Source organism: Agelaius phoeniceus, chromosome 14 (genome assembly GCF_051311805.1).
Source record: "Agelaius phoeniceus isolate bAgePho1 chromosome 14, bAgePho1.hap1, whole genome shotgun sequence".
NCBI classification, from domain to species: Eukaryota; Metazoa; Chordata; class Aves; order Passeriformes; family Icteridae; genus Agelaius; species Agelaius phoeniceus.
Genome location: NC_135278.1, coordinates 1,685,834 through 1,708,678, shown reverse-complemented (window position 1 = coordinate 1,708,678; position 22,845 = coordinate 1,685,834). Strand labels below are relative to the sequence as shown.

At 58.4% G+C, this 22,845-nt stretch overlaps 5 protein-coding genes across 6 annotated transcripts; all 5 read right to left on the bottom strand.

The window, feature by feature from the left end:
* Positions 1-1,362: 1,362 nt before the first annotated feature.
* Positions 1,363-2,403, bottom strand: GPR119 (G protein-coupled receptor 119). The gene has a single exon (XM_054641690.1). The coding sequence runs from the start codon at positions 2,401-2,403 to the stop codon at positions 1,363-1,365; it is 1,041 nt and encodes a 346-aa protein (XP_054497665.1).
* Positions 2,404-4,812: 2,409 nt separating this feature from the next.
* On the bottom strand, positions 4,813-11,969 carry SLC25A14 (solute carrier family 25 member 14). Of its 2 annotated transcripts, XM_054641613.2 has the most exons (9): positions 11,811-11,969; positions 11,573-11,720; positions 10,698-10,792; positions 8,924-9,009; positions 8,024-8,119; positions 7,503-7,627; positions 6,280-6,415; positions 5,833-5,913; positions 4,813-5,235 (listed from the first exon to the last, which is right to left on the bottom strand). In XM_054641613.2, exons 1-9 carry the CDS (start codon positions 11,872-11,874, stop codon positions 5,194-5,196), a joined length of 873 nt encoding a protein of 290 aa, XP_054497588.1. In that variant the 5' UTR covers positions 11,875-11,969; the 3' UTR covers positions 4,813-5,193. The 2 variants fall into 2 exon arrangements, with proteins under 2 accessions (XP_054497588.1, XP_054497589.1); XM_054641614.2 differs by lacking the exon at positions 8,024-8,119.
* Positions 11,970-12,316: 347 nt separating this feature from the next.
* On the bottom strand, positions 12,317-14,706 carry RBMX2 (RNA binding motif protein X-linked 2). The gene is made up of 6 exons (XM_077185915.1): positions 14,533-14,706; positions 14,337-14,452; positions 14,212-14,263; positions 14,002-14,131; positions 13,721-13,901; positions 12,317-13,171 (listed from the first exon to the last, which is right to left on the bottom strand). Exons 1-6 carry the CDS (start codon positions 14,535-14,537, stop codon positions 12,765-12,767), a joined length of 891 nt encoding a protein of 296 aa, XP_077042030.1. The 5' UTR covers positions 14,538-14,706; the 3' UTR covers positions 12,317-12,764.
* Positions 14,707-14,844: 138 nt separating this feature from the next.
* Positions 14,845-18,484, bottom strand: RAB33A (RAB33A, member RAS oncogene family). The gene is made up of 2 exons (XM_054641615.2): positions 17,866-18,484; positions 14,845-15,345 (listed from the first exon to the last, which is right to left on the bottom strand). Exons 1-2 carry the CDS (start codon positions 18,088-18,090, stop codon positions 14,887-14,889), a joined length of 684 nt encoding a protein of 227 aa, XP_054497590.1. The 5' UTR covers positions 18,091-18,484; the 3' UTR covers positions 14,845-14,886.
* Positions 18,485-19,798: 1,314 nt separating this feature from the next.
* Positions 19,799-22,692, bottom strand: MARS2 (methionyl-tRNA synthetase 2, mitochondrial). Its single transcript, XM_077186152.1, has 2 exons — positions 22,428-22,692; positions 19,799-21,043 (listed from the first exon to the last, which is right to left on the bottom strand). Exon 2 carries the CDS (start codon positions 21,014-21,016, stop codon positions 19,841-19,843), a length of 1,176 nt encoding a protein of 391 aa, XP_077042267.1. The 5' UTR covers positions 21,017-21,043; positions 22,428-22,692; the 3' UTR covers positions 19,799-19,840.
* Positions 22,693-22,845: the final 153 nt, after the last annotated feature.

The window sequence follows — 22,845 nt, the reverse complement described above, 5'->3', positions numbered from 1 at the left end:
CGGTGCAGGGACATGATGGGCTGAGCCCAGAGCTGTGTCAGGCTGGATCCACCTACCAGATCCCTACAGCAGCCACCAGAGCCAGCCTGCTCTGGGCAGCCCTCCCCCAGGGTCAGTCCCTCCAACACAGCCAGGAACGGTGTCTGCCATGTGGCACCTGGTCCCAGGCCTTTCCCTGGCCAAGGGGAATGCCACAGAGGGCCTCTTGTTTGGAATCTTTTAAAGACACTTTCAGTTTTGCCTCTTTCTCTAGGATGGGGAAGACCTTAGCTTCATGGCAAGTTCTGGATGCAAGTGGATACAGCCATGAGCCGTGTCTGCTAGTGGGGCAAGGACAGAGGTGGGAGCAGCTGCTGTTTTGTACAAAGTACCCTCATTTTCAGCGTAGTGTACTTTTTTAGCAAATAAGCCTCTTCTAAGGGAAGTTTTCTTGCCATGTGGATGAAATGAAATTATTTTATGAGAAGCAATTAAGTACAACTTTAGCCTCTGGCAGGGGCAGCCATCTGGCCACTAGGGCAGAAGGGGGGGCTCCCATGGGCAAGAGTGGGTGTGCAGGGATCCTTCCAGTCCCAAATGCTGGGTGGACACTGCAGCTCTTCTTCGTGGGAATCTCTGAGGCAGCCAATCCTCCCTCTCCTTGTTAGCCAGTTACTCATTGACTCACTTTACAGCCTGGGTAAACAGCAACAGCAGTGCCCAGGTTGTCCCCCTGCCCTGGGTTACACCACCCCCCCACACAGGCATGGTCACTGCCAAGCCTCTCTGTCCCCATGCCCAAACTCATCCCCCCATCTCTGCTCCCTGTGGGCACAGCCCAAAGCAGGAATGGCCCTGTGTAGAATTGAGAGGTGGGTTTGGGAAGGGCGGAGGAGCACCTGTGCTCCAGGAGAGCTCAGGGATGGTCACAGCCTGCCCAGTCTTTGGTGCCAGGGCCAAGGGCATAGAGCCGTCCCTGTGCCCACACCTGCCCCAGGAATGGGGGGTTTGTTGCCCATGGAGCCAGTGCCCCTGACAGAGGGGGGGGGCAGAGGGTGCACACCTGGCAGGGGAAGATGGGTAGCGATGGGCAAAGGGTCTTTGCCTGCAGAGCGAGTGGGAGAGCTTGGTCCAGCAGACACGGGGCTGCTCCAGCAGAGGCTCTCCAGGGACCACCTGCAACCTGGGCTGCCTGGGGCTGGGGTGAACTGGCTGTGCTGGGGGCTGTGGGCAGGCTGAAATCCGGCCATGATGGTGCCTGGAAATTAACATCCAGACTGGTCCCACCCATCTGCGATCTCCTTCACAGCTGGCAGGCCCCGAGTTCATGGTCACAATGCAGGAGGGGAGCTGGCAAGCCAGAGACAGCCACTCCTTACCAAGTCAGTCCTGGAGCTCCAGGCAGGACACGGCAGGAGGAGCCTTGGTGTCTCTGCCCGGGAAACAGCGGCCGTTGCCCAGGTGGAGCAGGACCTTCCTCTTCACACCTGCAGCCAGTTGGGAGAGCTGGAGCTGCACGTCCCTCTGCCAGTAGGAATAGAGCAGTGGGTTCAGGAGGGAGTTGCCCAGCCCCAGCAGCCAGAGGAAGTTCTCAATGACTTTGTAGGGGAAGCACTCAGGGCAGGCCATTTGCACGATGCTGGCGATGAAGAAGGGCAGCCAGGAGAGGGTGAAGCACCCGATGAGCACAGCCACTGTGCGCATGGCCTTCATGTCACTGGTGGCACGGGGTGGGGGACAGCCACCACCCAGCCCCGCCTGCTCCACCTCCTGGATATGCTGCACGTGCACCGAGGCAATTTTCAGCATGTCACAGTAGAGGTAGAGGAAGAGGAAGAGTGCAGGGAAGAAGCCGAGGCAGAACATGGTGAGCATGTAGGAAGGCTGGAAGATGTTGAAGAAGGAGCATTTCCAATGGTTGGAGATCCTCTGGAAGCGCGGGATGAAGACCGGGAGGAAGCCAACGATGGCAGCAAAGAGCCACAGCCCCACCAAGCACAGCCCAACCCGTGGGCCTGTCACCAGCTGGAAATAGTGGAAAGGCTTCCGGATGGCCAGGTGCCTGTCACATGCAACCAGGATCAGGGACAGGATGGAGGCAGCACAGGAAGAGGTCACAAAAGCCATTCTCAGGATGCAAAACTTCTGGGAAGCATGAAAGGGCTGGGAAAGCTCATCCACGGCCAGGCCCATGACTGTAAAGCCAACCATGGCATCTGCCAAGGCAAGATTGAGGACGAAACAGAGCCGCTTGGAGCCACTCTTCTGGATGTGGCAGAGCAGGACAATGGCCACCAGCACGTTGGCAGCGATGATGAGCGAGGCCAGCACAGCGAGGATGGCTCCCAGGGCCCAGCTGGCCGTGGCTGCCTCACGTGAGACACACCACAGAGATGGTGCATCCCCAACATGATTCTCAGCCATCACTCACCTGGGGCCTCTCAGCAGGTGCAACTTGGCAGCAGGCACAGCCCCTCACTCTCCAGGGAGCAGCAGGAGCCTGGGGAGCAGGGGTGTCTCTGGGGGAAGCAGAGCTCTGCCAGCAGCTGCCCGCAGAAGGAACTGCTGGACTCACTGCTGTGCCTGCGGAGGTCCCTCCCCTCCAGCCACGTTTCCAGACAACCCTGGAGCAGGGGGTGAGCAGGGAGCGCCTGGGCAGGAAGCTGCCACGGTGGCACACGGGGCGGTGGCTGCCCCCCCCAGGCACCAGGGGCTGGAGCAGAGCGGTGCCTGCTCAGACACAGAGGCTGGGAATGGGGACAAGCACAGAGTTCCCAAAGTCTAGGACAGCTTGTGGGGCTCCTGGGGGTCACTGCCACACCCAGGACAGCTTCTTGCTGCTGGGACCAAGGGAACACTACTGACATCCTGCTGGAACAGCAGCCCTGAAGGTGACCTGGTTACAATGAGGAAAAGCACTGACAAGGGACCTGTGCTCAAACAGATGGAGAAACATCTGCCAGCCTGGGACAGCAGCATTCACAGTTGGGAACCTGCAGTGCCCTTGGCAAGCACAACAGGAAGCCCAGGGTATCCTTGGAGAGGCTGAAACCAAAGAATTGTTGGAACCTGCAGGGCAAAAAACCACCACAACCCACAGAGGGGCCTTGGATCCAGGCAGACATGGACCTCTGAGAGCTGGTGTCTTCTGCCCACTCATGGATCCATGCAGAAGGAACTGGCTGCTGCCCCAAAGAGCCTCTCTCTGTCTTGGAGCTCCCCCTGCACACCCCTTCAGATCCCCAGGCACAGCAGGCTGGCTCCAGGCTCCATGACACAGGTCATATCTGAAGGGAGACCTTGTCCATCATTGACTGACCTCACTCCTGCAGGAGTTTGATGAACTTATGAACTTTGCTGTGATACTTCCAGTGAAATCTATGTAAGTGCTACTAACAGTAAAAAATAATGATTCTATGTACACACCCACTCACTTTGCTAGTCATGAGTGTATTTACCTAATAGTAACTTGTAACGAAGAAATTTATGAAAGCAAAGCCTCTGCAATCTTGTGCTACAGAATCCCACAACACCCCTTACCCGGGGGGGGGCACTGACCTTCACAGGGTCTGACAGTGACGGCTCCAGCCCCTACACAAAGTGTCACAAGCCTCTTTTGCCTCACGAGCTGGAAAGATCCAAGCTGCCAGGAAATGGGCAGGACTGAGCATGTGTCTGTCAGACAGCGAGTGACTGGGGACAGGGCGGCTGGGGCGGGAGGGGCAGGGCCGGAGCTCAGCAATGGGGGCCCTCCAAAACACCCGGGCTCTGCGCTGCGGGCGGCCACGGGAAGGGTTGTGGTAGCCTTACACATCCTCTGCTTCTGTTTGCTTAGGGAGACATTTGGGGAGCCTTTGTCCTGATGTTGGACAGAGTCCAAACCCTCGGAATGAGATCAAGGACAAGGGAGAAGTGGCAGGGCAGTGAAGAGCAAGAACAGGCTGGAGCCAGTGCCCCCCTCTCCTGCTTTACTAATTAAAAGCCATTTTTAGCTTTCATGTATCAGGAGGACGTGTATTTCTACCTTAAACACCTGGGGAGGGCTGACTGGTTCCCATGGAGCCTTCCATGTTGGAGTTTCACCCCCAGCCCTTCCTGTGTGTGCAGGAGCAGGCTCCCACACAGTGCCTGGCACAGCCGGCTGAGCTGGGCCCTGCACGAAGAGCCCTGCTCAAGGCAGGATTTCAGTCCAAGCACTCAGTGGAGTCACCTTCCCTTCCCCTGCAGCTTCTACAGGCAGCTCTGACTTTGTAACACCAATTCCCTCCCATTTTTCCCAGCAGGATTTGGCTGAGCATTCCTTGTACGACTTCCACACACACTCAGCTCACAGCAGGCTCAGCCAGGACATGCTGCTGTGTCACCAGGGACCTTCATCCAAACCAAAGCCACCCCACAAAGAGGAAAGGGAGCAGGAACATAAAAAAAAACATTTGCTTCCATAGTCATAAACATGAAAAAATAACCAAAAATCAGAAGAGGATGACCAAAATATTCTCCTCAGCACCAGAACCACTATTTTCAAGTGCTGAGCTCACCTTTAAAGCACAGTACCTGTCTGTACAAATGATTTAAGCAAAAACAGTGTAATAATAAGCAGGAATTTAAGAGACTGAGGTTTGGCAAAATTGAGCTGAGAGGGCAACAGGGTCATTTTCTGATACTAACAAACTTGGGTTTAGAAACATCTCTACTGAAATTAATCCTACAGACTGTTTTTACATAAATACATGGAGAATGAAGGGGTCTATAGCATGGTGAAAACCACACTTCTGTGCTCTACAAGGGCAGACACCCCTGCAAGTGAATGAGCACAGACCCAAACTCAAGCCATCCAGTCAATAAATAATTTAATGAAGTTACAAGTTCTGCAAGAAACATGATGACAATGGCACCTTCACAGGCCTCGCCCCACGGGCACGGGAGGAGACCCACACCTGCCAGCCACGAGCCACAGTGCCCCAAAGGCCACTGGAACACACAGATCTTCACAGAAGATATTCCTGCAGGCCCAGGCACACAACACCTCCGGGTGGGAAACACGTGGCTCCCACCTGTGCCAGGCAGCTCATGCTCCAGGGACCATGCATGTGGGGAGAGCCCAGCCCATAGGGACCAAACACCACGACATGGGGACAGTGGGATGAAGAGGAAGGCGGCAGCACAGCTCTGCTGCCAGCCCTGAGGATGACTCTGGAGAGATGAAGGCAGCTCTCAGAAGGGGAGGCGCTTCAACTGCTCGTATGTGATAAAAAACTGAAGGGAGTGTCAAGGAATTGGGACAGATGTGAGGCAGCTGCCTGGCAGGGCGGGTAGAGCATTCAGCTGGGCTGGACACCCATCCAGGGAGCTCCTTAAACCCACCCATGGAGCTCCCTGCCCAGGCAGCACAACCTGACCTGCCCAGGCAGAACAGAGCTGGGGCACAGGCACTGCCAAGAGTGGGGAGAATGGACCCAGAGCAAACCCAGCCTTGCCCAGACCACTGGGAGAGGGAAGTGGCTCCAAGCCCAGACTGAGAGCTCTTTACAGTGAACTCCCCACCCAGTTTCAGCAGGCAGAATGCTCTGGCTCAGCACACAGCAGCGCTGGTCCTGCACGGAGTCAGCACCTGCCTCAGCAGCAGAATGTTCCCCACGATTCCCTACAAAACAGGAGCTCATCCAGGAATCTCCTGCAGCCCAGGCCATGCAAGGTCTCAGCCAAGCCCTCAGAGGCTCTACAGGGACCATCAGCAGTGCCCATTAGGGTCCCCAGTGCACCCCATTGGAGTGTCAGCTCTGCCCTGCCCTTCCCAGCAGGGTTCTCCCCTTGTCCCACCCCACCATCTCCCAGCAGCACAGGGAAGGATACGATGATGTTCCAGGGACCCAGACGAAGCCAGTTGGGCCAGAAGCCTTTGTAGAGTGCAAAGAAGCCCTCACTCTTCCATGTCTGGGAGGAGAGAAAAATGAATGAGGAAACACACCAGGCCCACGCCCTGCCCACCTCCCTCCCCAGTGCCACGTGTGCCCCACTGGTCCTGCCCAGCTGCTGCAGGGAGCACAGGCCCCTGTGCAAGTGTGTGAAGCAGTCTCTGAACAGTCTCTGAACCCAGCTAACTGCCTCATGGCCTGAATTTTGTTCCAGGAGGCTGGGAGGATGCTCAGGCTGACAGTAGCCTCAGGGAAGTGATTCAGGGCCCTCTCCCACCTCACTGATGACAAACTGTGTCACTGCAGGATCTCACTGCTCCCATCAGAGCGGTGCTGATACCTGGCCAGCCTCCCAGGACAGGGATGTGCCCACCTGTCCCCTCACCTTGACAAGGCCATCCAGGGTGCCCTTGTAGAGCTCGGTGCTGCCCACGATGGCACGCTGGTTCATCATCCGCGTCCGCACCACGTCCACGGGATTGGAGGCGATGGCTCCCGCCAGCCCACACGTGAAGCTGGAACTGCACACACCAAATCAGGGCAGGAACAGCCCTGTACACAGCCACTCCCACTCACACAGACACAAAATACCTCCCACTGGACATTAGCAAAGGCATTTAGCAGTGGACATGAGGTGCACTACCTGCTCCTACCTTGGAAAGGGGCAGTGGCAGGGCTGCCACAGGACCCTGTGGAGCTCAGGGGAAGGAAATGCTCAGCTAAGCCAGACCCTCACCTGAGCCCACAGCTGGTTCCACAGGGCACTGGCAGCCCTGCAAGGGTCCCAGGTGCTGCCCAGGTGACACAGACCTGAAGGCACCCCCTGGGAGTGCACATCCTTCCCACCAGAACAAACATTTCTTTGGGAAGGAGAGAGGAAGAGCAAAGACACCAGAAAGGACCACAGAACTGCCAGTCTCCCCTTCCACAGAGGGCCTAGTGCTCCTCACCCTCACCCCAGCTGGCAAAGACAATGGAAGCACTGCAGCATCTGCAACATGGAGGTGAAAAAGGATTCCAGTGTTCTGTGCCAGCCCTGCCCAGAGCAGCTGACTGCAGCACTGACTGCTCTGGGTCCTGCCAACTTTGTGCTTGCTCCTCTCTCAAGGCTCTTCCAGCAGGGGCTGCAAGATCACAGGGTCTGGACAGGTGAGGACTAGGGACTGGAGCAGCTTCTGAGGGACTGTTACAGGTAGCTACACACATGGATCTCCTGCCTGGCTCATACCAGGGCACAGATGTGGGGCAACATTTCTGTCATTAGCCAGCAGAAACCAAGCTGGCATTTCATGTCACCAAAGGATTTCTGCCAGGTCCTTCCCCAAGGAGGTCTCTGGGATGTGGGGATGGATTAGTCGTGGCCTTAGCAGTGCTGGGGAAACGATTGGACTCAATGGTCTTGGAGGTCTTATCCAATCTTAATGATTTCATACCTGCTGATAACTCTGAGCTGTTCCAGCTGACAGAGCAGATCCTTTGGAAGCACTAAGCCTGCTCCAGATCCTCTGGAAGCACTAACCCTGCTCCCTGCAGATCCAGACCACTGGCTCCATGAATGGTCTCTCCCCATCCCTCACACAGCCCCCCAAGCCTGCAGCAGGTACTCACACGAAGTGGGCAAAGATGGTGTCCCCCATGAGGCCTGACAGGATCAGATGCTTCTTGGTGATGTCGTAGACTGGCAGCTCCACCCCCACCACGATGGCCGCTCGCTGGGCCGTGGGGACAACACCCTGCGCAGCACAGACACTGTCACCAACTGCAGCCACATCCCCTAGCTCCTTCTCCTGACAGCCTTCCCTGTACCTCCCCTGCAAGCACACCACCTGCTTCCCAGCTTTGCTTCCAAGCCAAGGAGGATAACTCCACCCTGGCAGCATTATTCCAGCTGGATTAACTCCACACTGCTTCCCTGCTCCCAGCACCAGCCCATGGGAACTAGGCTGTCACCCCCTCACCTTCTGCACAATTTCAACACCAGAAAAGATTCTGTCCCACATGAGCAGCAGTTTAAGGGGCCAGGAGGGGCTCCAGGTGTTCCTTGCTACAGAACAGCAGGAGAGCACCTGCTTCCCTAAGATTTTTCTTAGTTCTGCTGCTGCTGGGGGATTCTAGGAGTTGGTGCTCACTCTCCAGAGGCCTCGGGTGCCTTCCTGCTGGTAGATGTCAATGAAGCTGCCAATCATCCCACCCTGGAACAAGCTGCCCTGAGCCTGCATTCGGATCTGAAAGAAAGGGAAGAGTCAGCAGGCAGACGTCTACACCTGTCCTGACACCAGCACTTGGCCACAGGGCAAGGACAACAGGGACAGCAGCTCCATGGAACTCCTGGGAGAAGGAAGAGAGCAGCTCAGAGCACACACTGTTCTCCACGTTCCTCTCCCTGCAAACTACACCGACAAGGATGGCAGCAGGCAGGGGCAGGGTGGGGGCACAGGAACATGAGGAACAAGGCCTTCCCCCTGAAAGCAGTCCCAAAAGGGGGATCTATAGGGAGAAGAGTGGAGAAGTTCTCCAGGCTCTCTCTGCCCAGAGCAGGGCTACCCTGAGCCCAGGGCACCAGGCAGTCCCCACTGGGCTCTGCTCACTCCATGTAACAGGCAGGCTCTTGGGGCAGTGCCAGCACCATGATCCAGGGGACAGGAGCAGCTGGCTCACCTGGCCCAGGTCAGATAACACAGCTCCCACCCCTCACCAGTACAAATTTCATATTGCCCAGAGAAGCTGTGGCTGCTCCATCCCTGGAAGTGTTCCAGGCCAAGTTGGACAGGGTTTGGAGCAACCTGCTCTAGTGTGAGGTGTCCCTGCCCATGGAAGGAGGTGGAAGGAGATGGTTTTTCATGTCCATCCCAACCCAAACAGTTCCAGGATTCCGTGATCTTTAAGATCTGTGTTTTTAAACATCTATTAATGACCCTGGGCTTTGGTCCCCATTCATTAAAAAAACCCAAACAAGCAGAACTGGTGGCTCAGGGAGCACTGAGCTGCTCCTCCCACGGGTCACACAGCCAGCCAGAAGCAGCCCTTACCTTCAGCACATCTGTGGGATTGGCCAGTGCAGAAGAGATGACCCCCGAGACCACCCCACAGATCACATTGATGAGCAACGTTTCATCTGCAACCAAGGAAAGAAGGTCAGACCTTCACAAGAGGGGGCACAGTAGGCTGGGTAGAGCAGCTCAGTTCTCAAATCAGACAGTGAAGCTGCAGGAGCAGGGCCTGGGCAGGTGCCACAGCCCATGACAGGTCTGTCCCCACACCTGTCAGGGACAGAAGGTGGCAGCTGAAACACTCAGTAATGCACTCTCAGAGGGTCTGACTGATGAGAAGGAAAATCCTTGGACATGTGAAAATTGTGAACAATTATTTGAGATTTCTCATTGCAGGGATGAGCCAGGACAGAGGCAGACAGAGAGGGACAACCCAGTGTTTCCCCAGGCCCCCTGGATTTGCCTACACGCAGCCACTTGGAACCAGCTGAGAATCAAGAGCAGGCAGGGAGTTAGATGTGATTAGTGCCAGGGAATAACCCCAGATTCCAGGCCCAGTGTTAGGATGATGGTTACATTGGGAAAACACACAGGCCTTTGCTGGTACTGACCACGACACTTCCCAGAGGACACCAGGCCACTGGCTGCCCCAGGCCTGTAGGGAGACAAACATTCAGGCACGGAGCTCACAGCTGAAAAGGCTGGAACAGCAAGGGGGAGTGTGGGGACTGTGTACACAGCCAGAACCAGGCAGGGAGAGGCCTTACTAAAGCAGGACAGCAGCCCTGAAAGGACCTCTAGAGTCACAGAATCTCCTGAGATGGAAAGGTTCCACAAGGATCATCCAGTCCAACTCCTGACCTGGCACAGACACCTCAACAATCCCACCCTGTGCCTGGGAGTGCTGTCCAAATGCTCCTGGAGCTCTGGAAACCTTGGGGCAGTGCCCCAGCACTCTCTTGGGAAAAAAACCTTCTCCTGATACCAACCTAAAGCTCCCCTGAGACAGCTTGGTATCGTTAGTGTGCTGTATTTCCCCTGCCCATCCCGCTTTCCCAGGCTGGAACAGTGTTACACCATTCCCTCATATCACAGCAGGGATGGAAATCTCACCTGCAGATCTCGGTGCTCCCTCAGGGAACATCCACCAGACTCTTGCTGCTCCACTCCCCAGGCAGGAGCTGCAGAGGGCACAGGTCAAGGGCACTGGTGGAACCTCACCTTTACAGTCAGGGCCAAAGCCAGAGAGCTGGACTGCACAATTCCTATCCAGAATGTGCCTGGCTGTGCCAGGGGAGGCTCAGGCTGGACATCAGGAGAAATCTCTTCATGGAAAGGGTGGTCAGGCATTGGCAGGGGCTGCCCAGGGAGGTCTGAAGTGGAGGTATGGACACCTCTGGAGGTGTCCAAGGAAGGACTGGATGTGGCACTCAGCACTCTTGGCTAGGGACAAGGTGGGGATCAGACACAGGTTGGATGTCTTTTCCAACCTAAAGGATTCTGTGTTTCTCCTATGATTCCATGAAAGGAAGGAATCTGGCTAGAAGGAGATGTTTGGGTAGGAGCCACAGGCAGTGCAGAGCACAGTGAGGTTCCCATCAGGATTGAATCCAATCCTTGCTCTCACTGACAAACAAAACCACAGCACCCAGTAATGGAGCTCCATTCCTGTGGGAATCTTGGGATGGAAAGGACAGAGCCAGGAATGAGCAAAACACACAGCCCAGAGTGTGAGGCAGGGGAGCTGGGAGGTGCCCAGAGTGTGAGGCAGGGGAGCTGGGAGGTGCTCGTGCTGCCCTTCCCCAACACCAACCTTCCATGCGATCCACGAAGAGCCGCTTCAGGCTCTGGTAGATGCCAATCTTGATGGTGCCATAGGATGCCTGTCTCAGCAGTGCCGGGGCGATCCTGAGGGGGAACGGACCCTGAGAATCCCTGCGGGCCAGCTCGGGCCACTCCCACCCGCCCTCAAACTGCTGGGGCCAAGCCCAACCCCGCTGGGACTCCGAAGAATGCAGCTCTGCCCGGGTTATCCGGGATTGCCCCACGCACCCCAGTGCCAGGGGATGGCACCCATGCGGCCCTAGCCTTGCTCCCCGGCTCAGGAACACCGGGGGACTCCGCTCAGGGAGACAAGGCAGGGAGGGATCCAGGGGGTCACAGCAGCGTACAGGAAATGGGGGGCCGGGATGGGCAGGGAGCAAGGGAGCAGAGGGATGCCGTGACAGAAGGTGGAAGAGGGGACCCGGGCTGGGGAGGGGGTGCCGGGAAAGAGGCAGGACAGGGCAGGGCCAGGGCGGGCAGAGGGGAATAACCCGGGATGGGTGGGGGAGACTCGGGGAAGGCAGGGGGAGATGCCGGGGTGTGGGAGAGGTCCCGGGGTGGGCGGAGGGAGATGCCGGGACGGAGGGGGAACCTGGGACGGGCTGGTGGGGGCGAACATGACAGACGGGGCGATGCTGCGGCCGAAGAGGGAGCCCAGCACAGGCGGTGGGGGCTCCTGAGCCAGAGGAGAAGGACCCGGGGCAGGCGCCGGGGATGCCCGGGTGGGTGCAAGGAGGCGCCGGGCCGGGTGGAGAACTCGTGGCAGATGGGTGGGTGTCCCGGTACGGATGGATGGGGCCCCGGGGGAAGCGGCACCCGCTGCCGATGGGCCCCGGCCCCGAGGGGCCCGGCCCCGGTGCTCACCCCGAGTACAGGGCCCGTCCGCCCTCCTCGCGGCAGATGCGGAAGAGCGCGTGGAACATGCCCCGGTACCGCACCTCGCGGAACCGCGCGTCGGTGCTCTGACCCTGCACCTGCAGCCGCGTCTTGGTGAGGTCCACGGGGAACGTGCCTGCGGGGATAGCGGGGACACCGGCCTCAGCGCCCGCCCGTACGTTGCCGGTCCCGCCCGTCCCGGTCCCGCCCCGCCCCTGCGCCTCACCGAACTCGGCCACGATGGAGGCGAGCCCGCCATACACGAAGGGTTTCCAGTTGAGTGCGGACATCGCATGGCGGGCGGACACCGCCGCGCGCGCCGCCGACACCGGGCCGGGACCGGAACCGGAATCGCGACCGGAACCGGGCTCTGCACCGCCGCGCCGCGCCTGCCCCCTGCCGGCACCGCGCCGGGACGGTGGGAGCCGCAGGGGCTTCCCGCACCCCAACCCCGCCGCAGCCCCCGCGGATGCCTCGGAGCGGGCCCGGCTGCTCCGGGGAGGAAATTCCCCCTTGCGCCCAGAAGCGGCACCGACCCGTTATAGGAACGGGTTCGTTATAGGCACGGACTCGTTATAGGAACCAAGTCCAGTTAAAGCCCCTCCCTTCTCCGCCCTGCGAATCCCACACTCCGTCGCTCCCGGTTTTCCAGCCAAATAAGCCTAAAATCAGCGTAAGAAAAACAAATGACACCTCCTCCCTGACCCACAGACAGGAACAGTGCTCCTGGAACCAGCTTCTCCCTATCAGGAACTTTTATTAAGAAACCTTTAAACAAATCCATAATAAATCACCCCAACCACAGCGGTGCAGCCCTATGGATTCATCACGGAATCCAGAAGATGCTGGGTGGGCACAGGGCCCAAACCTGGCCCACGAGGCCAGATGGAACACCCAGCAGCCTCTGCCCCCGGTGCAAGAGGGGGACACCATCCCAAAGGATTTAGGGAAGGGGAGCATCCTGCTGCTCCCAGCCTTTACTGCTTGACACCCTCCCCAGTCGAAGAACAGGGCCCTGTCCCAGCCAGCAGCACAGGCAGCGTGGAGAGCCCTGGCCCAGGGTGGGATGAGAGGCAAGGGGGAAGCTCCCAGGTGAAAGGTCCAGCCATGGCATCCCAGGAGCTTGGAGCAGGCTTGGGCAGGCTCAGAACCTCCCTCACCCCAAATGCTCACCCAGAGCTCAGCAGCGACCAGAGTCTCTGCCAGAGCCCCGCTCCCTGTGCCTGGAATGGAGTTCCCGAGATCTGCCTCCCCTGGGGGACGCGTCCTGCCGGCTGCTGTGCCCGTCGCCCCTCCTGCCAGCCTCCTCCCTCTTCTCCCGCTCCTCCCAGGAGCCGCTCTGGCCCCTCTGCTCGCGGCAGTTCTTGTCCCCCCTGCTGTCCGAGTGCCGCTGATGCCGCCGCTGCTCCTCATCCCGCTGCGTCCTGCTCCCGGCGTTCCTGCCGGCACTCCCGCCAGCATAGCGCTCGTACCCCGGGTCCTCCTTCTCCTTCTTGATCTTGATCCTGGGATGGGGCTCCTCCGTGCTCACCCGCTTCCCAGCTTGTGGGCTCGACTTTGACCGTTCTGCTCTGCTCCGCTGCTTCTCTGGAATTAGGGTTCACATTTCGGGATGGACCCAACTCCAGGAGCAGCTTGCTCCCCATGGCTCCCCTGGCACCATCCCAGCTCAGCTTCAGTTACAAATTCTCCCCCTCCACCCAATTTCCCAGCCTGCTTCCCCCTCAGGGAGATCCCGGTTCACTTCCAATCACAACTTTTTCTCCTCCAGCTGCAGCCACCCCACTTCTCTCTTTAACACTCACATCTTGTTCTTCCCAACAACTCTGGGCATTTCCACACCACTTGGAATGCTGAGAATTTCCAACTTCCCTTTCATTCCCCTTCCTCAGTAATAATGTGATCCACTTTGTGGAAATTACCTCTCCAGGCCTGAGGACTCTTCCCTCATGGCTCTCCTTCTCCCTCATTTTTGAGCATCTCCTCAGCACTCTGTAGCAACATCTTATTCCCACTCTCATTTTGTGCCCATTTTTGTTTCTCCAACCTTCTCTCCACGTAGACTCCAGCCCCCAAACCCTGGGCATCCCATGGGCACGCCCACCCGGGATCCAGCCTGCCAGGAACACTCCTTACCTTTCTGCTTTTTCACGAGCACATCCTCATCCTCAGACGGGGAGTCGGACGAGGTGTGGGGTGGCGTTTTGACCCCGCAGCCCTTGGCATGGAGGGCTCTAGTCACGTCATCCCAGTCCTCAGACTCCTTGGGGGGCCGGTAGTTGGCCACGTGGTCCACGCGGATGGTCCGTCCCTTGATCTGCGGGGCCGGGCTGTCACCGCCGGCTCCCGGCCCCCAGGACCGCTGCCGACGGGAGGGAGCACTCGGGGAGCCACGGCAGAGCCTGAGCTCCACTCACCTTGATCCCATTGAAGTTATCCACAGCCAGGATGGTGCTTCTCTGGTCCTCATAGCACAGGAAGCAGAAACCCTTGGACTTCCCGGTCTTCTTGTCCCGCACGAGGTTGATGTTGACGACCTCGCCGTACCTGTGACACACACACCGTCAGCACCGCGGCAGCGCCCGCGGCAGCGCCCGCGGCGCCGGGGCCGGGGCTGCGGCACTTACTGCGAGAACACGCAGATGACATCACCCTCGGTCAGCGCGTAGTGCAGCCCGCCTGCGGGGAGAGGGAAGGGAAGGAACGGGTCAACAGCACCAGCACCGGCCCCCACCCCTAGCCCGGTCCGTACCCACAAAGATCCAAGCGCTGTCCTTGTACTCCGCGTGCCACGACACCGCCTCCTGCACGCCCAGCTCCGCCTCCCGCGCGTTCAGCTCATTGATCAGCTTCACCTTCGTCAGGGGGCTGCGGGCGAGGCACCATCAGCCACAGCAACGGCGGGACAGGGCCGAGCCCGGCCTGCGCCCCCACACCCCCACACCTACTTCATGGCGGCGGCAACGCGCACTGCGCCTGCGCGCGGCACTGCCCCGCCCCGAGCCGAGGCGAACGTAGCCGATAGCAGCCGAGTCGACCGATTCTAGCCGAATGGGATCGAGTCGAGCCGATTGCAATCGAGTCAGGGCACTTGCAATTACCGAGATAGCCCGAGCACGGCCGAACAGGACCGACTGCAGCCGAATCGGGCCGACTGCAGCCGAACGCTGCATGCCGAACCGGACCGATAGTAGCCGAGCCGAGCCGATCACAGACGATTACGGCCGACTGGGCTGAGGCGCAAAACAAGAGTCGGAGCACAGGGGGCTCAGAGCCTTTATTGGGGTCCGGGCGGGTCCCGCTCAGCACGGGCAGGAGCCCTTCCCGCTGGCCTCGTCCAGCCGCCGGGGGTGCGGCTGGGGCTGCGCCGGCCAGCCCTCCGTGTCTCGGCAGGGCAGCGAGCGCTGCGCCTTCAGCCGGCACACCAGGCACATGAAAATCGCGTCCACGTTCTGGCTTTCCTGTGGGTCCTTGGCCGAGGTCTCAAACAAAAGCATGTTGTGAGCGTCGGCGAACTTGAGGGCCAGGCTGGATGGCACCTGGATCAGGTCCTTCAAGTCACACTTGTTCCCCACGAGCACCCTGGGGACGAGCGGGGGCACCGCGTGCCCGTTGCACTCCTCGATCCACGTCTTGAGGTTGGTGAAGGAGCTCATCTTGGTCACGTCATACACAAAGACCACGGCGTGCACGTTGCGGTAGTAGTGCTCCACCATGCTCTTCCGAAACCTCTCCTGGCCAGCTGTGTCCCACACTTGCACCTGGGAAGTGAAGCAGACAAGAAAAGATGCTACAGGAGTGTGGAGCATGGCCCTGGCAAGGCCATGGGGAAGGGGTTGCAGGAGGTCTTCCTGCTGTCTGGGTTTCAGAGTCCCAGCATGGTTTGGCCTGGAAGGCAACTTAAAGATCATACAGTCTAACCCCCTGCCCTGGGCAGGGACACCTCCCACTGTCCCAGGTTGCTCCAAGCCCTGTCCAGCCTGGCCTTGGACACTTCCAGGGATCCAGGGGCAGCCACAGCTGCTCTGGGCACCCTGTGCCAGGGTCTCCCTATCCTCACAGCCAAAAATTTCTTCCCAATATCCAATCTAAACCTGCCCCCCTTCAGTTTAAGGCCATTGTCCTGTCCCTTCATTGCTTGTCCCAAGTCCCTCTCTGGCTCTCTTGGAGCCCTTTCAGGCACTGGAAGGGGGTCTAACATCTCCCCCAAGGCTTCTCTTCTCCAGGCTGAAAAAGCCCTGCTCTTCCAGCCTGAATTCAGAGGGGCTGCAGCCCTCAGAGCATCTTTGCAGCCTCCTCTGGACTCATTCCAACAGATCCATGTCTATTTGTGCACCAAAGCCTACGCCATGAATGAGAACGCTGATGATTTCACAGAGGAAAAGAGAAAATGAGGAGGGAGAGCCACCCTTTGTGTAGGAGCAGAGTGGGAGGGCCAGGAGCTCTGTGGGGATGGGTGAGGAGTCAACAGAGCTCATGGGGGAGGATTAAAAAACAAAACATCACAGATGACATTGTAGAGGGTCTCTGCTATAGACCACCTGGCCAGGCAGAGCAAGCAGATGAGGTGCTCTGTGAACAGTGAGCAGCAGCCTTGTGTTTGCAGCCCCTGGTTCTCACAGAGAACTTCAGCCACCCCAGCATCTCAGGGAAGAACAGCACAGCAGGGCACAGGAAATCCAGAACATTCCAGGACACCATCGATGTCACTTCCTGACCCATGTGACAGAGACGGCAGGAGGCCTCTGGGCTGGATGAGCAGGCAATGAGGTGGATTGGGAACTGGCTGAATGTCTGGGCCTAGCCGGTGCTGGTCAGGGACACCAAGTCTGGTTGAACACTGGTAACCAGCAGCATGCTCCAGGGGTCAGTCTGGGTTCTCCTGGAAATGTTTTGTAGCCTGGAAGTGGCAATTTCCAAGTTAATCCAAATTGCCCTGTACCCATGGAGACAGTACCTGCCTCGGAGTCTTTCCAATTGAAAAATGCTGGAGAGCAGAGCTGCTGCTCAGTCCTTTCAGGGCCAGTCTCTCCCAGGCAGAGCAAGAGAAGGAGGGTCTTTGTCCCACCTCTCACCTCCTCTCTAGGATACATATCCCAGGAAAAGGTCGGTTTGCTGCACTACCTCCCACTCCTGCCCACTGGAGCTCAAATAATATCCAAAGGTAGAAAACCTGGCAACATTTTCCAGATAGTGGCAGCAAACAGGCTCCATGCCAGCCTGCACCACAGCTCACACCGACACAGCTCCCTGGGGCTGGACAGAGCCCGGGAGGGTAGGGAGGATGAGCACGTCTAAAGAACAGAGGGGAAAACATTCATGGACAGCCTAGAAGCACAGCTAAAGCTCTCATCCACCAACACAAGGTCTGGTTTCATTGTGAGTTCAACTTCTCATCAGCCATCTGTCAGTACAGCAGCGATGTTTGTTCTTCCAGCACCAGCCTCAGGGGCTGTGGGTGCTGATCCCCACAGCTGTGCAGGCCAAGCTCCACCACAAACTCTGCTCCCAGGTGGTTCCTACCAGTGCCAGATTTGTTCTGACACACCAGGCAGAGCTCTTCAGGTCTGGGCTGATCATTCTTTACAGGTGTCACACCAGCCTTCATAAGAAAATTCATCTGGCTGCAATCACAGCTCCAGGTGCAGCTGGGAGCAGGTTCCTGCACCGCTGGTGCCACAGCGGCCAAGCCCGCTGCCACTGGCCCGTGTGAGCTCTCAGCCTTCCAGTGTGGCTGCTGCCAGCCCACCACCCTCTGCCCCTCCAGACCCCCTGGCTGTGGCACAGAGCCCCGTCCCCCATCCCACCGCAGCTCTACCCTTCTGCTTGTCCAGTGTCCGGAGCTGGCGCCACCCCAACACTGCGAGGATCCAGCTGTGCCCATCGCAAGGGTGGCGGTGACTCACCCGGAGCCATCAGTTCTGATCTCTGCATGCTCAAGCCAACCCCAGAAATAGTGACAAGGCAGCAGGGACTGGTCCAGGGCCATCTCTGCAACACAGGGACGAGAATTCTTCCCTGGCCCTGTTCCCTCCCTCCAACTGGGATGAAAGGAAAAGCCCTCAGGAGGGGTTTGGCAAGAGGCAGGGACGGGGACCGGCTGCCATCGCTGCTGGGGCTGCTGCCGGCCAGATCGGGGCCGGTGCAGGGCCCACCGGGGACAGAGTGGGGCTCACAGAGGATAGAGCGGGGCCCACTGGTACCGGTGTGGGACCCACCGCGGGCTTAGCGGGTCCCTCCGGGGCTGGTGTGAGCCAGCCCGGAGCCGGTGCGGGGCCCACCTTGATGCGCTCCCCCTCGATCTCCACCGTCTTCTCGCGGAAGTCCACGCCGATGGTGGCCTCGGTCTTGCCGGGGAAGGTGCCCCCGCAGAAGCGGAAGGTCAGGCACGTCTTGCCCACGTTGGAGTCTCCGATCACGATGATTTTGAAGATGCGGGTCTGCACGTAGGGCTCCAGCGCGGGGTCGGGGCCCGGCGGTCGCCCTCCGCCGCCGCCCGCCGCCATCCCTCCCGCACCGCTGCGGCCTCACCGGCTCATAGGGGCGCGTCGCCCCGCGGACCGGCTACGGCACTGCACGGCACCGGGTCCGCCCCGCGGACCGGCACCGGCACAGCTCCGGATAGCGGCACCGGTACCGCTCGTCTCCGCCCCACACCCCGGCTCCGGCACAGCTCGTCCCCGCCCCGCGGACCGGCACCGGCACAACACGGCTCCACCCCACGCACCGGCACCGGCGCAGCCCCGCGTAGCGGCACCGGCACAGCCCCGCCCCACACACGGGCTACGGCACTGCACGGTCCCGCCCCGCGTACCGGCACCGGTACAATCCCACGTACCGGGACCGGCACCACACGGTCCCGCCCCACGCACCGGCTCCGGCACGGCCCGTCCCCGCCCCGCGTAGCGGCACCGGCACCGCGCGGCTCCGCCCTACGTTCCCGGCTCCGGCAGCGGCACTGGCCCGGCTCAGAGCTCCGGCCCCAGGCCAGCCCTGCGCCACACACCGGGCACTGAAAGCCTTCAGCCCGGGCCGGCGCGAGCGTTCCCACAGGAGCGGCAGGGACCGGCAGGGCTGCGGGCAGCGGGCCTGGCCCCTCCCGGAGGGAGCGAGAGACCGAGGGGCACAGCGAGGCGGTACCAGACAGCGGGATCACCAACATCCGCACGGTCCCAGTGCCAAGACGTGGCAGTGGGATCACAACCGCCGGTGCCAGAATGACCCTCTTCATGTCCAGCTAGGCAGCCACAGCCCCCGTGTGCCAGCATCAGAGACCAGGAAGGGGATGTGTCCCTCCTGCCCCAAGAAACAGGGCAGTGGGGAGTCAGCACCCACGGCACGAGGGCACGGGGCTGCAGCAGGAAGCACGCACACAAGGATTGCAGAAGTGAGGGGAGCAGGCGACAATCTGCAGGAGGAGAGGAGAGCCATGGCAGGAGGGGATGAGGGGACTCAGGTCAGCTGGACTGGGACAGCATCAGGCAATGGCACAGCAACAGTGGCATGGGGACTGATGGGAACATGGGGCACAGCTCCTGCTCACTCAACCCAGGTGATCCCAAAGAACCCAAAGACCCCCAAAATGGGCCCCTGGAAGATGACTCCTCCAGTGCTAGCACTGATGGGACCTGCAGGAGCCAGAGGCTGGGAAGGATTTACCAGAGAATCCCAGTGGTCACCACCACCCCAGAGTGTCAGTGCTCATCTGCTTCCAGCAGCATGGACATAAAACAGGGTGCACTAGCCTTGCAGCAACTGGAAAAGCCTCAGAAAGCTGAGTCTGATGAAACACATGCCCCCCTTTCCCATTCTGGTCATGTCTACAGGTCCTGCACTGCTGAATGAGACACACTGTCTGACCATGGTACCATCCTGCCCTAGGAATGAAGAGCAGCCACACAGGATTGTCTCCATTAAGGCTCACTCAGACTAGATTTGGCCCACAGAGGGAGCTCAGTTGAGAGACCCAACGAGCACCAGGGCCCCCCAGAACCATTTCTGACCACCCCCAGCTACTTCTGACCTGGCCAAAAACCTGTGGACCAAAAGTGAGATGAGGACATTGCAGAGTGACTCTTCTTCCATCTCCCTGTGCAAGGACACAACACCAAGGAGGCCCAGGACCAAGCCCATCTCTCCTCAGGGCTTGCTTGATCCTCCCTGCTCAGGCCAGTTTCCCACCCCTCCACACGACCACCAGGAATAGGAGGAAAGTGCTTTTAACAATGTTTTCCAGGAATTCCTGGAAGTTTTTATTCACAGAAGCTGTTTGTCAGGGACTTGAGCTTCTTGCTTTCTCTTCTTCATAGTTTCCAACTTGCCCAGCCTGTGGAACAAGATGCCAGTGTCAGGTCCGAGCTGCCTCCCCTCAAAGGGACATGGCTTTCCATCATAGCGTGCCAGGAATGTCAGAGCAGAGAGGTGCCTCTCTCCTGGCCCAACAGCCAGCCGGGACAGCAGCTTGTCCGCCATGTGTGGGACCACGGGCTGCAGGAGTGTCCCATACACGCGCAGGCACTCCAGCGTGACGTGCAGGATGGTGTCCAGCCAGAGCTGCTCCACAGCATCCCTTCGGTCAAGTTTCCAAGGCCTGTGCCTCTGGAAGAAGCCGTTGGTCTGCCTCACACACTGGGCAATGCATTCCAAAGCCTTGTAGATCTGGAAGCCTTCAAAATAACTGTCCACCTGTACAGGCAGTGAGGCCACTGCTGCCACAAGCTTGTAGTCCTCAGCACACGCCCTGCCTGTGCCTCTTGCCTCTCTGGAATCCAGGACCTTTGGGAAACAGGGCTCTGAGAAGCAGGGGTAGGTGTTGCTGGGGTTAATGCTGGGGGCTGTTGAGCGATTGAGCAGCCCCCCAAGCGCATCTGCCAGCTCTGAATTCACCAACTTCACCACCTTCTCATCATAGTAGTCACAATCCCTCTCTGGGACGCCCTGCCGCAGCAGGAAGTACCGCAACCCGTCCACGCCGTATTGCCCCATGCACACGCTGGGGTCCACCACGTTGCCCAGGCTCTTGGACATCTTCTGGCCCCGCACAGTCCAGTGGGAGTGCACCAGGATGCGCTCAGGGGGCTCCAGCCCTGCCGCCAGCAGCAGCGCCGGCCAGTACAGCGCATGGAACTTGAGGATGTCCTTGCCCACGACGTGGTGCACGGCCGGCCACCACGCGCCATGGCTCTCAGGGTACCCCACCACGCTCAGGTAGTTCACCAGGGCATCCACCCAGACGTAGATGGTCTGTGTGGGGTCACTGGGCACGGGGATACCCCACTGCAGCCGGTTTCGCTCACGGGACACTGACAAGTCTGGCAGGTCCTCATCCAGCCAACGGAGCACGCACTGGTAGAAAGGGTCAGGAAAAATGGCACGTGGGTTGTCCCGGAGCCAGTTCTGCAAGGGATCCCGAAATGCTGAGAGCCTGAACATGTAATTCTCCTCCTTGGTCCAGTGCACCTGGCACAGCAGGAGAGGAAAGGATTATGGCCCAAGAACAGGCTGACAATTTGCACACACCATTCTCAGCATGAAGGCTGTCACACACTGCCTGTGTCTGGGTGTTCTCCCATGCCATGGGAAGCTGTCAGCACCTTTCCGTGACTGGTAGCAACCTTCTTACCCAAGATACTGCCTCCTTGGGATCCCCAGGAACACACCTGAGGACTCAGGCACCCAGGATGGTTCAGTATCCTGCTTCTAAAAACACTTGTAACCCTGGGAAGGATTACCTGCCAGGCTGATGGGACATCAGAAAGGAGTTAGGGAGATGAGAATACACCTTCTTAACAACATAGTTTTGCAATAATACTGGAAAATCATGAAAAGACAAAATGACACTGTAAGTCCTGCCCTACTGCCACTCCTGGTGCCTGCCTTTGTTCTCCTGGGGCCATACTCTCTTTTTCCTCAATTTATGCTTTAATGCATCTAAGTCACTAACTTTGTTTGCTTACAGCACTGACAGCACTTCTCCCCCACAGTTAAATCCATTAAATGACACATTTAGCTAAACCAGTGAAAACGTGGTGGGTGGATGTGGTACGAGTGAGCTGTGTAAGGCACTCAGGGATCCATGGCTGGGTCAGCAATCTTGCAGTGTACAAGGAAGACCTAAAGAGCATCATCAAAGACAAGCTGTACGTCCTCAGCCCCAGGCTCCACCAGATGCCAGAACCCACTCACTCACCAGAAGTCTGGGGTTTGTGGCATGTGCAAACTCCCCCTTTTCCTTCACAAAATTCCCAAGGAACGAACTGCCCAACCGCCTCTTTCAGGTTGGAAATAAACCGTCCCATCCTTGCTCACCACACTGCAAGAACTTCTCTGCTCCATGAACAATCCTATTTCCTTGGACAGTTCAACACACAGGTGAGGCCCCGAACTGTTCTCAGGGTATTCTTAACTTTGAAGTCTGCTAACTGTTTTAAGTCTAAAGAATGATTACTTTGCCTGTAAACTTATCTTTTCCCCAATTAGATCTTAGGCGCTTTCTCAAGAATTACTATTTGCCAATATAGCCTTTTCTGTGTGGACCAATGTTCCCACATCCCAGCCTCATACAAATAGCACAGGAGCATAACCTGTGCTGAGCTCTGAGCAGGATTATCTGTAGTTGCTGGATTAAATCATGTAACCCCACACCTTCTAAGAAAACAGTGGGAGAGAAATGCTTGGGAAGATACCACACTCCTGGGCACATTCTGGCTGACCACAGGCAGGTGATGTTACAGTGCTTTAGGCAGGGCCAAAACCCATTTAAGAGATGGGTAAGTGTCCAGAGGTCAAACTGTACTGTCTCACAAAACAGGTCTGGAAGTTGGAACCCCTTAGTGAAATATACCCTTATCCTTCTGTTCAGCTTCTGTCATCACTCCTGTAGAACACCATTCCCAGGTCAACAGCCTGTGGACTCAGAAGGGGCTGAATCCTTCCCGCTGCACGTAGCTGCAATGTGCACCTGCCAGGCAGGGTCTGGCAGCTGACACTCCACTGAAATACAGGTGAGTCTCAGCGAACACGAATTAATAATAGGCTACGGGAAGCATTAAACACTCCAAATCTGGCCGGAGCAGAGCGGCAGGTGAGCGCGCAGTGCTCCTGCAGCCCGTTACCTCGTGGCCGGTCTCCAAGGACACCTTGCAGGGGCGGCCCTGGGCGTCCGTGCCCTCGGCCAGCTGGCTCTCGGGCAGGAAGCTCTCCTCGGGCGTGCAGTACCAGCCCTCGTAGGAGCCCTTGTAGAGGACCCCTCCATCGCGGAG